Consider the following 10,415-nt stretch of genomic DNA (forward strand, 5'->3'; position numbering starts at 1 on the left):
CCCACACCCCACCAAGTCTGCGTAGTTCCGCAATTCCCCCAAGGCCATATGCATACATCTTCCCGATTCGATCCTTCATCCCCCACACCTTCTAGGTACACCATCGAGGGTGAATTTCTGCTCTCCGACTGTCCATCATGTCGGTAAAGCGAGTTCTAGTCATCGCCGGGTCCGACAGTTCCGGTGGCGCGTATGTTCATCTCTGCCTCCCCTCTCGCCTCTCCCCTCCAAATTTCAGTTCTTCCACCGACGGTCAGGCTAATGCACTCTCTCTGCATTCAGCGGTCTAGAAGCAGATCAGAGGGTCCTTGCCGCACATGGCTGTTATGCCCTGACTGCGACCACGGGCCTCACGGCACAAAACACCCTCGGGGTGCAGGACATCTTCGTGGTCCCGGCTGAATTTGTCAAGAAGCAAATCAACGCCGGTCTGGAAGATGTCGGAGCAGACGTGGTCAAATTTGGTAGGTTTTCTTCTTTCCTGATTAACATGGTAGTTTCCCGGCTGACTGAGAACAGGAATGCTTTCGTCCGCCGAGACGATTGACGTTGTCGCCGAGGCACTGGTGTCCCACCGAGTTCCTTCGGTGGTGTTGGATCCTGTACGATGTCTTTTCCTTGGTCTTCTCAGTTACGAAGGACTAATGCATGTCATAGGTTATGGTATCTACAAGCGGTGCACAGCTGCTACCCGAAGCTGCCGTAAAAGGCCTTCGGACGAAACTGTTACCCCTAACGACTATTCTCACGCCGAACATCCCCGAAGCGCAGCTTTTGCTGAAGGATGCCGGACTGGATGCGCCCGAGCCGAAAGACATTACGGAGCTCATCGATCTAGCCAAGCAAATCTGCACCTTGGGTCCCCAAGCCGTTCTTCTCAAAGGAGGACATCTGCCGCTTACCAAGGCGCATCAGACCGCTAGCAACCCGCAAGACGCGACAACAGTCATCGATGTGCTCTTTGACGGCGAGAATGTCACCTTGTTTGAAACCGATTTCTTGGTGTCGAAGAACACTCACGGGACCGGATGTTCCCTTGCCTCTGCCATCGCGGCCAACCTGGCCTTGGGGAAGGATTTGCAACGTGCTGTGCAGGCGGCCGTTCGATTTGTCGAGGCTGGTATCAAGACTAGCTTTGATCTTGGGAAGGGAAGTGGTCCAATCAACCATTTCCATTCTGTGTATACGATGCCGTTTGCTCCGTGAGTTCTTCCGCTAATTCAGATGCATTATGAGATTACTGATTATCATGGCCCAGGGGACGTTTTGTGGAGTATGTTCTCGATCATCCCGATGTTCGACCGGTGTGGAAGAAGTTTACGGAACATGATTTTGTTTTGGGCATGGGTTCCGGAAAACTTCCTGTGGACCGGTTCAAGGAGTACTTGGTGCAGGATTATCTCTATCTCGTGGGTGTCCTTTTCGACTCTGCCCTACATCTACAGAAGCTAACCGATTGCGCGTGCTCAGGTTCATTTCGCCCGGAGCAACGCACTTGCCGCGTATAAGGGGAAGAACATGGAGTCGATTGCCGCAGTAAGTAACCCATTTATTGTTCTTTTTCCGGAACTTTATGGAAGTTGACTGGAAACATCAGTCCGCTCAAATCGTCCTGCACATCCAACGTGAAACGGCACTGCACTTGGATTATTGTGCCTCCTTCGGCCTATCCAAGGAGCAGATGGAAAAACACCCGGAAACCATTGGTAGACTTTTTATTCTTCTTGTCCTCTCCATTACTAACTGGGTTATCAGCATGCACCGCCTACAGTCGATATATCCTCGACATTGGTCAATCGGAAGATTGGCTCGCACTTCAAATGGCTCTGGCGCCTTGTCTGATCGGATACGGCGCCATTGCCCAGAGATTGTATGGCGAGAAAGACACGGTCCGGGAGGGCAACCGGTACTGGAAATGGATTGAGAACTACGTTGCGGACGACTACACGCAAGCCGTTCGCCTGGGATCGGGTAAGAGGCCCCTGCACATGCATACACCGCCAGAATGGGGTCTGATAATTGACCGGTCTACAGAACTACTGGAAAGACACATGCGCGAGGTGTCTCCGAGTCGAGTGGAGGAGTTGATTAGGATCTTTATTCGGGCGACGGAGTTGGAGATCAGTTTCTGGGACATGGGATTGAGCGAGACGAAGGTGTGAATGGGGTGTGAATGCGAGGTGAAGAGATAGATAGGACTTGGTACCTACACAGTAACGGCCGACCCATTGTTAAGAAAAGTCCAGAACAAACAGGAACCGGCACCGGGGGAACTATCCGGTTCAGGTTGGGTCCGTTCCGGAGGCGGTGAAAAATCCGGGTGGCAACAGACGACGCTCATTGGACCTTCTACAAAAGTCTAACCTGAACAGGCAAGTGTCGCCTCTTCGCCTTCTTTTTTTTTCTTTTCCCTTTTTCTTTCTTCCTTCCCGCCCGAGCAACTTTTTTTTCCTCTTAATCTCCTTTCTCTCCCTCCCATCCTTCTTCTTTCTCTCTTCATCCCCTTGTCCCTTCTTTCCATCTTTCTCCGCCTTGATATCCTTCTATCTCTCTTTTCCTTTGGAGATTGTGTTGTCTCCGCGTACAGTTGCTCGTTCAACTACTCTCGATCTTTTTGTTTTCTCTGTTTTTCTCTTTTAGATAACAACAAAAATCCCGACAACCATGTCTTACGGTGGCGGATACCAACGCGACTCCTACCGGTAGGTCTATCTGTCTTTCTTCCCTTTAAATTACACACAGAGTGTTTGTTGCAGCGTCGCATCGCATTGTCTGCGCTCGCTCAGTCAAATGAGTGGACTGAAGGGTGATTTCGGCTGGACTCGCTCGTTTCAGCGCTGCCTGGTCCTAGCCTCGGTCGTGACTGCAAACTTAAGCGTTTAGCGCGCGCAGCAAACAACCATCACCCCTGAAATTTATTTCAACCTTGCGATGAAATTTTCTCTTGCTAACATCTTCTTTTCCCTAGCTCTAGAAACGGTGGTGGTGGTGGTTACTCCAACGGCGGCTACTCCAACGGAGGCGGCTACGGAGGAGGTGGTGGTAGCGGTGGTTATGGTGGCGGCTACGGTGGCGGCTTCGGTGGGCGCGGCGGCGGCGGTGCTGGATCCGGCGATCGCATGTCGAACCTCGGCTCTGGCCTGAAGAAGCAAGACTGGGGTATGTTTGATCTGACGATGCTGCCCCTTCCTGACATGATGCTAACCTTGCCTTCTCTAGATATGGACACCCTCCCTAAGTTTGAAAAGTCTTTCTACAAGGAACACCCCGATGTCGCCAACCGCACCCAGCGTGAGGTGGATGAGTTCCGCAAGAAGAGCGAAATGGCTGTGCAGGGACGTAACGTTCCTCGCCCCGTCGAGACTTTCGACGAGGCTGGATTCCCTCAGTACGTTCTGGGCGAAGTCAAGTCCCAGGGCTTCGAGCGTCCCACCTCCATTCAGTCTCAGGGTTGGCCTATGGCTCTTTCTGGTCGCGACGTCGTCGGTATCGCCGAGACCGGTTCCGGAAAGACCTTGACCTACTGTCTCCCCGCCATTGTCCACATCAACGCTCAGCCTCTTCTCGCCCCTGGCGATGGCCCTATCGTTCTTGTCCTCGCCCCCACTCGTGAGTTGGCAGTTCAGATTCAAACCGAAATCACCAAGTTCGGAAAGTCCTCTCGCATTCGCAACACCTGTGTGTACGGTGGTGTCCCCAAGGGTCCCCAGATCCGTGACCTGAGCCGTGGTGTTGAGGTCTGCATTGCCACCCCCGGTCGTTTGATCGACATGCTGGAGGCCGGACGTACCAACCTTCGCCGTGTCACCTACCTGGTTCTTGACGAGGCCGATCGCATGCTGGACATGGGTTTCGAGCCCCAGATCCGCAAGATCATCGGCCAGATCCGTCCCGACCGTCAGACTTGCATGTGGTCCGCCACGTGGCCCAAGGAGGTCCGTCAGCTTGCCTCTGACTTCCTCAACGACTACATCCAGGTCAACATTGGTTCCATGGACCTCTCCGCCAACCACCGTATTACCCAGATCGTCGAGGTTTGTTCGGACATGGAGAAGCGCGACAAAATGCTTAAGCACCTCGAGAATATCATGGAGGACCGCAACAACAAGTGCCTTATCTTCACCGGTACCAAGCGTATTGCGGACGAAATCACTCGTTTCCTTCGTCAAGACGGATGGCCCGCCCTTTGTAAGTTGCTCTGGCAGTTTTGTCTCTCATACGTTCGTGTTACTAATTGTCTTCTAGCGATTCACGGTGACAAGCAGCAGCAGGAGAGAGATTGGGTCTTGAACGAATTCAAGACGGGCAAGAGCCCGGTCATGGTGGCCACCGATGTGGCTTCCCGTGGTATTGGTATGATATGATTGCGATTTTAACCCCCTTCCCTTCCCCCTCCCCATTCTCCTTTTTCTCTTTTTCCTCAAGAAGGTTTTTCACCCGTCTTGAGGTTGTGTGACAATGGCACGATGCTCGACTCTCTTTGAAACCCATGTGGGTGTGCATGACTCGTCCAGACTTTCGTCGAGTCTTTCGAAATGGTTCCTCATACCAGGAGGACCTTGGACTCACAGTGCAGTATAGCAGACGTATTTTGACATCCTCTGTTGGAGTTCTCCATCTCTATCCGTTAACCTAGGTAGAGAGATGGAGAGTCTTGTATCTTGCTGTTCCGACGACTTTGAAACTGCATTCCAAGGTTGCTCCAGGACCGTGATTTCTGCCAGCCCATGGATTCATCCCCACCGGATCTTGATATCATAAAGACCGAGAGAAAGAGAGAGATGCATCAAGTCTCACACGACTGAGAAAGGGCTCCTCGGCCACGTTGCTCTTACAACTAATAACTCCGTTTGCTAACATAAAATTGTTTGAAGATGTTCGCGACATTACTCATGTGCTGAACTATGACTACCCCAACAATTCGGAGGACTACGTTCACCGTATCGGTCGAACTGGTCGTGCCGGTGCCAAGGGTACCGCCATTACCTTCTTCACCACTGACAGTAAGTTTCCTCTTGTACAACTACTTCCATGGTTTGATACTAACATGGCTCTTCCTCGCGCAGACTCTAAGCAGGCTCGTGACTTGATCACTATTCTCACTGAGGCCAAGCAGCAGATTGATCCCCGTCTCGCCGAGATGGTCCGCTACAGCGGAGGCGGTGGTCACCACGGCGGTTACGGCCGTTGGGGTGGCCGCGGTCGTGGCCGTGGAGGTCACTCGACCGCTTCCAACTCGGCGCCTCTTGGAAACAACCGCCGCTGGTAAACAAAAACCACCACCAAAACAGATCATGATGCCCAGTCTCAGTCAATGAGCTTGTAATTGTCACCGGTAGACCTTGCTTTTTTGTTTTCGTCACAGGTTCAGCTTTCTTTCCTTCGTAACTCGGTACGGGCGGCGTTCGTCGAAAGTCACGATAGACAGTTTTTATGTGTGTTTTTTTCTCAGTTTATAGGGGTTTCATCCTTCCCACCTAAGGATTTCAAGGCTTCAGTTGTTCCGGGCCTTACGGAAAATATGTTAATCTTCATCCTTTCTTTTTCATGTCCTTGTTTATGTCTCCATAAAGTTACGGTATCTGGTTCTTGGGGCTGGATACGATTAAATCGCAGTAGTTGCTGTCTTGCATGCCAATATTGGGGAGAAATGTACTTGTTGTCTTACTATCCACCTTTTTTGCGCATCTGACCTTGTAGCACCCCGTATGCAACTGGCTCTTCCTATCTCCTTCTAGAGTGCCATGCAGTAGCGTGTAGCCAGGATGTCTCATAGTACAGGACTAATCAAATGCCCAGCTTTGGGTAGTCGTCCTCCGCATATGTCAGGAAATTAGACGTCCATTCGATTCATTTCAACTCGCCCAGGAACCCGATCCCTCATCCCCGGCCCTGGCTTCGGATTCCGGTCCTCATCCAGGCAGGATTCATGCAATGCAACCACCCCCCGTCTCGGTGTTCATTTCCTAGAAGGGCAGTGCTGCAGTGGTTGGTTCGTTGGATAGATCTAGCCCCTACTAGTTATTCTTTCAATTATCTATTTCGCTTGCTTTATTCCGTGGCTATTTTCTTTATGCTTCGGTGCTGGGTGCTTACTTGGTACGGTTGACATATACAGTTATTTTTGCTCTTGTTGTTGAACGGTTTGCCCGGGGACCTGTTGATTACATACACTTTAGATAACTATTTGTTTTATTTTATTTTATTTTATTTTTTTTGTTCCTGTTCTTTGGTATTCGTGCGTTTGATTGGGTTGGGTTTGATCTCTTGTTTCCGTGTTTTGTGGCCTGATCTGGTCCTCGATCTAAGTACAGTACCTAGACTTTCTCGTTTTTCGTTCTTCTGAGGCAGGTATGCTTGGTTTGGCTTGCGGTGATGAGGACTGTGACGGTTTGATTTTGTTTGTTGGTTTGGGGTGGAGTGGTTTATCTTCGATGGGTTTTTTGGTTTGTATATTTTGGTAAGGATATATATTCGGACTAATTGAGGGATGCAGAGGAATTGCTTGGAATTGATATAAGATCGCTTGTTTTTTCACTAAAAATCATTTTAACGTATCTAATAAACTAATAATTCATGCAATTGTATTTCATATCTGGCTTTGACTGGTAATGAGTGTGTTGGGGTTTTTATCCATGCTCTATCTTCCCTGGCTGGAGCATACTATCACGCCCGATATCTTCAAGTATATATATAAGAATTCATCCAGTCCATTTCTCCAACCGCTTCTCCAAAGCCTCCGTTAACTTTCTATGCGTATGGCTCGTCAAATGCCCCGAATTGAACCAGAAATACGTATCCAGTGGCGTGGGACACCCATACATCCGGTAGTTCCAGTCGATGTCGGGCTGGTCATACCCGGCGCAGAAATTGGTCGTGTTCACGATGCCGTACTGTGCCGGATGATCCATCATGTCGCCGAGGGTGCTGTGGGCGTCGAAGACCAGGACGTTCGTGTCGGGGTGTTCGGTCTCGAACGCGTCGGCGTACTGTTCCAGTGCCTCATTGAACCACGACACCTGGGTTGCGTTGGGGCTGGGACTGGCTCGCGCCTGGTTGCTCGGGGTCCGGTCCAGGGGGGGCAGGTTGAGGAAGAGATAGGAACGGTAGCCGAGGGCGTAGAGGTCCTGCACGGAGTCGAACAGCGTGTCCATGAGTTGGGTGTAGAAGGCGGGGAAGTTCACGCTGTACTTGGCGCTGTCGTTGATGTCGTTGATGCCGATCCAGATAGCGACCAGTGTCTGGGATGGGTTGACTACGTGCTTGAGAACGGGGTATCCGAATTGCTTGTACTGGGAAACTTGGTTGACGAGGGAGACGGTGAAGTTGTGATGGAGAGGCAGACTGTGGGTATAGGTTGGTAGATTAGGCACACTGCCATTGTTAAACACCGAGGTGATGTCTTTGTGCTTACTGTTCAGTAGAGATGTCTGCGCCTGCGAACGCAAAATCCCACAGTTGTTTTCTACAGCTGAACGGCGAGGTTAATCCCTTGCGGACTCCGCAATCGGTGAGAAATTCGACCCAGTTCGGGCCACCTTCTGCCGTGGCGGTCTATTGTGAGGTTGTTGTGTCAGTTACGCGAACCGGATCCTTGCCAGCTCAATGGATCTGCGAACCTGGTTCTGAACGATCTTGTTCGTTAGCAGGGTTTTCGCATCATATTCGAAATTCAGCTGATCGCCGATGAAGCTGAAGTTCTGATGCCCATACATGCCCTGCACGTATGTATACGAGTCGCCAAAAGCGATTCTGGCAACGATAGAGTGGTTAGTCCAAAGGGTTGCCTGTAACTGCGGAGATCAGAAGAGGTCTCGAGGCACCAACAAGTGTTGTGTAGCATCCCAATCAAATGATCTCTTGCCTGGCGCCTTGGAGGGGAAAGCCGCAACCGTGGGAATGATAGTGGCCACGGCAATGGCCAGCAGCTGCCGGAGAACCAGCATGGTGCCGAATAGTAGACTAAGGCGAGCTAGGACGCAGCAACCACGCGTCAAACTGATGTTTATTATCAATCGAGGCATCCTCCCTTCAGTCAAAGCCCTCTTCATATAGATGGACCTGACCATGGCAGCATTCTCCGCCGACACGGAGAAATTATCGCAGAATCGGCGTCTGCAGCTGGACGGAGCATAATTTTCCGTATGTAAAGGATGGACTCGAGCCAGTGGTAACGTTCCATGTGAATGGCCGCCAATAGGGTCAGCAAGCCCTACAGGACCTTGTCCAGTGAACCCAGAAGGCCGGAGCGAAGCTCTCCTGGTGTGATCACCCTCAGATCAAGGTCGAGGCTTTTTTTTGATTTTTATTATTATGATTCTTGGGAGTCCTTGATTCGGGGGACTAGCCGCGGCTCCCCTTCTCTTCTCTCCCCTTTCTCCCTACCAGTACCGAGTAGGGCTTGCTCGGGGATAGGCGGGGCCGTGAGCATTGCGGGTGGAGTGGCTGCTCTGCTCAAGACTCAATAACCGAGCAATGAGCCTGGTCTAGGAAAAGGCAGCCGCAAATCCATATTTAATGAACCAGGAAAACTGCCGATCCTGGCATGAAAAAGGAGGCCAGCTTTCCGGGGATGGAGGCTCAATTGCGGGGAGGGAACGATGGACTCCGTAGGAGAACGGTGTAGTTAGTGTGCTAAAGTGTAGGCTGTAGCCGAGATCAGGTGTGCTGGCGAGGTTACTGTGATAGTGGAGAATGCCAACAATGAATCTCGGAGGAAGAGAAGAAGCAAGTAAAAAAAAGGGGGAGATTAGGAAAAGGATTTGGATGCATGAAGAGGGAAGGAAGTACGGAGATACAGGACAGACAGAGGGGGAGGATGCCATTCCCTGCGCCTACGGAGTATAGTGCTCAGTATCCATGGATGTGTATGCAATGTGCCTGTCCGGTTTGCCTTTTTTGCATCCCACTTTTTGCCTTTCCTTTGTTTGTCTTTTTCTACATACTCCGTAGTTCTCTGTATGTATAGAATTTATCGGACCGACCCCCCTGAACCCCAAGACATGCACCCATCTGAGAGTTACATAGCGCGTCGGGAAACCCAGATCTGACTATCCGTGGGCGAGCAAAGTGTATCTTACTGTAAGATATCGCGTGTAACAAAGCCGCCGAAAGCCCGTGGTTCCCCTGTGGGTCGCATATTACAGGCTAGTACCAATGACACTTACGGAGTAGAAAACGGGATGGAAGACGTCTCTGCCGGGTGATTGAGCCGGAAATTTCGAGGGATAGGACTTAACACCGTGAATATTACTTGACAGCTCTGCAGTGACTGACCCATTATTGTATGTACTACGTAGGCATGTATATCATAAGGCAATGGGATCTGAATGAGGCAACAATAGCCACTCTCCATGGGACTCCGTACGAAGGACCGACAATACATCCATACATCCATACATACATACATCGAGTAATCCGTATGCATACGGGTCCACTCTGCAATACAAGCGCCAAAGCATATGCAGGTTTAGGCATACGCGACCATCCCCCTTGGAGCTAGGCCATGGTTCGGGTAAGGGGGGCACTGGGGCAGAAAGGTTAACTGTCTGCCACTCGTTACTCGTTAATGCGCGCGGATGTCGGGATTTCCGCTGATAATATCACGAGGCCTCCGGATTGGCCGTCGCAGAGGCACCGGGCCTAGCACTAACGTAATAAGAATTGGCGCGAGCCAGCGCCGGCTCTCGGGTGGTAGTGGTAGGACAAGGAGGGGAGAGACACAGAGACAGAGAGAGAGAAAGACAAGGAGACCCATGCCAGGACTGGACACCTGAGGCAGACTAGCCTAACGGATCTGGTGTTGGCCGTGGAATATGCATGGAACATGTAACGCTTGGGTGTCTGTGGTCATCATGATGAAAGCGCACAGTCAGGTGTTTGCAGTGTTAATCCTACAACATACACCGTGCTGTGTACTCCGTAGGCATCTGTAGGTACACCGGAAGGTTAAAAGAGGTCCATATCCACCACCTGCCTAATTGGGTTCTCCGCGGACCGGTAGCCAGCCTTGTTGATAACTCGATACTATTTCGTTGATACTGAGACCGAGCTTCTCCGTACCCCTGAGGTACGGTGTACTCGACAAGATATTAACATCGAACAGATAACTACGGATCCGTATAAGTGGCTCTTTTTTGCCGAGTACACCCTGCGCTGACCAATCCTTGACACATATCGGTTACCTAATGACCGAAGCCCCGAGCGGTTGCAAGAGTGGAGGAGGGCAGCATCGCATGGCTGCGACCATGCGAAACATTCGTTATGAGTAGGAGAAATGAGATGATATGATATGATCTCTGCTGGTATCAAATACCAACATGCCTAGGTTCGCCCGGGTTGGTGGCATATCTACTATCGCGACTAACAAAGTACGGACTACGGAATACTAGCTAGTCTACCTGCCAGAGGTACCT

At 50.9% G+C, this 10,415-nt stretch overlaps 2 protein-coding genes across 2 annotated transcripts; one reads left to right on the plus strand and one right to left on the minus strand.

Annotated features, from left to right (window-relative positions):
- Window positions 1-137: 137 nt before the first annotated feature.
- Window positions 138-5,269, plus strand: KD926_010791 (uncharacterized protein; the record flags this gene model as incomplete). The annotated part of the gene is made up of 14 exons (XM_053103192.1): window positions 138-190; window positions 283-464; window positions 520-602; window positions 658-1,202; window positions 1,259-1,409; window positions 1,471-1,536; window positions 1,598-1,706; window positions 1,756-1,971; window positions 2,035-2,158; window positions 2,969-3,159; window positions 3,220-4,188; window positions 4,246-4,353; window positions 4,875-5,003; window positions 5,067-5,269. The coding sequence occupies 14 exons, from the start codon at window positions 138-140 to the stop codon at window positions 5,267-5,269; spliced, it is 3,129 nt and encodes a 1,042-aa protein (XP_052953460.1).
- A 1,432-nt stretch (window positions 5,270-6,701) lies between these two features.
- Window positions 6,702-7,946, minus strand: KD926_010792 (SGNH/GDSL hydrolase family protein; the record flags this gene model as incomplete). Its single annotated transcript, XM_053103193.1, has 4 exons — window positions 6,702-7,344; window positions 7,415-7,554; window positions 7,620-7,752; window positions 7,828-7,946. The coding sequence occupies 4 exons, from the start codon at window positions 7,944-7,946 to the stop codon at window positions 6,702-6,704; spliced, it is 1,035 nt and encodes a 344-aa protein (XP_052953461.1).
- Window positions 7,947-10,415: the final 2,469 nt, after the last annotated feature.

The sequence above is a fragment of the Aspergillus affinis genome, assembly GCF_023601865.1.
Source record: "Aspergillus affinis strain CMG 70 chromosome Unknown NODE_86_length_164826_cov_86_211346, whole genome shotgun sequence".
Taxonomy (NCBI): Eukaryota; Fungi; Ascomycota; class Eurotiomycetes; order Eurotiales; family Aspergillaceae; genus Aspergillus; species Aspergillus affinis.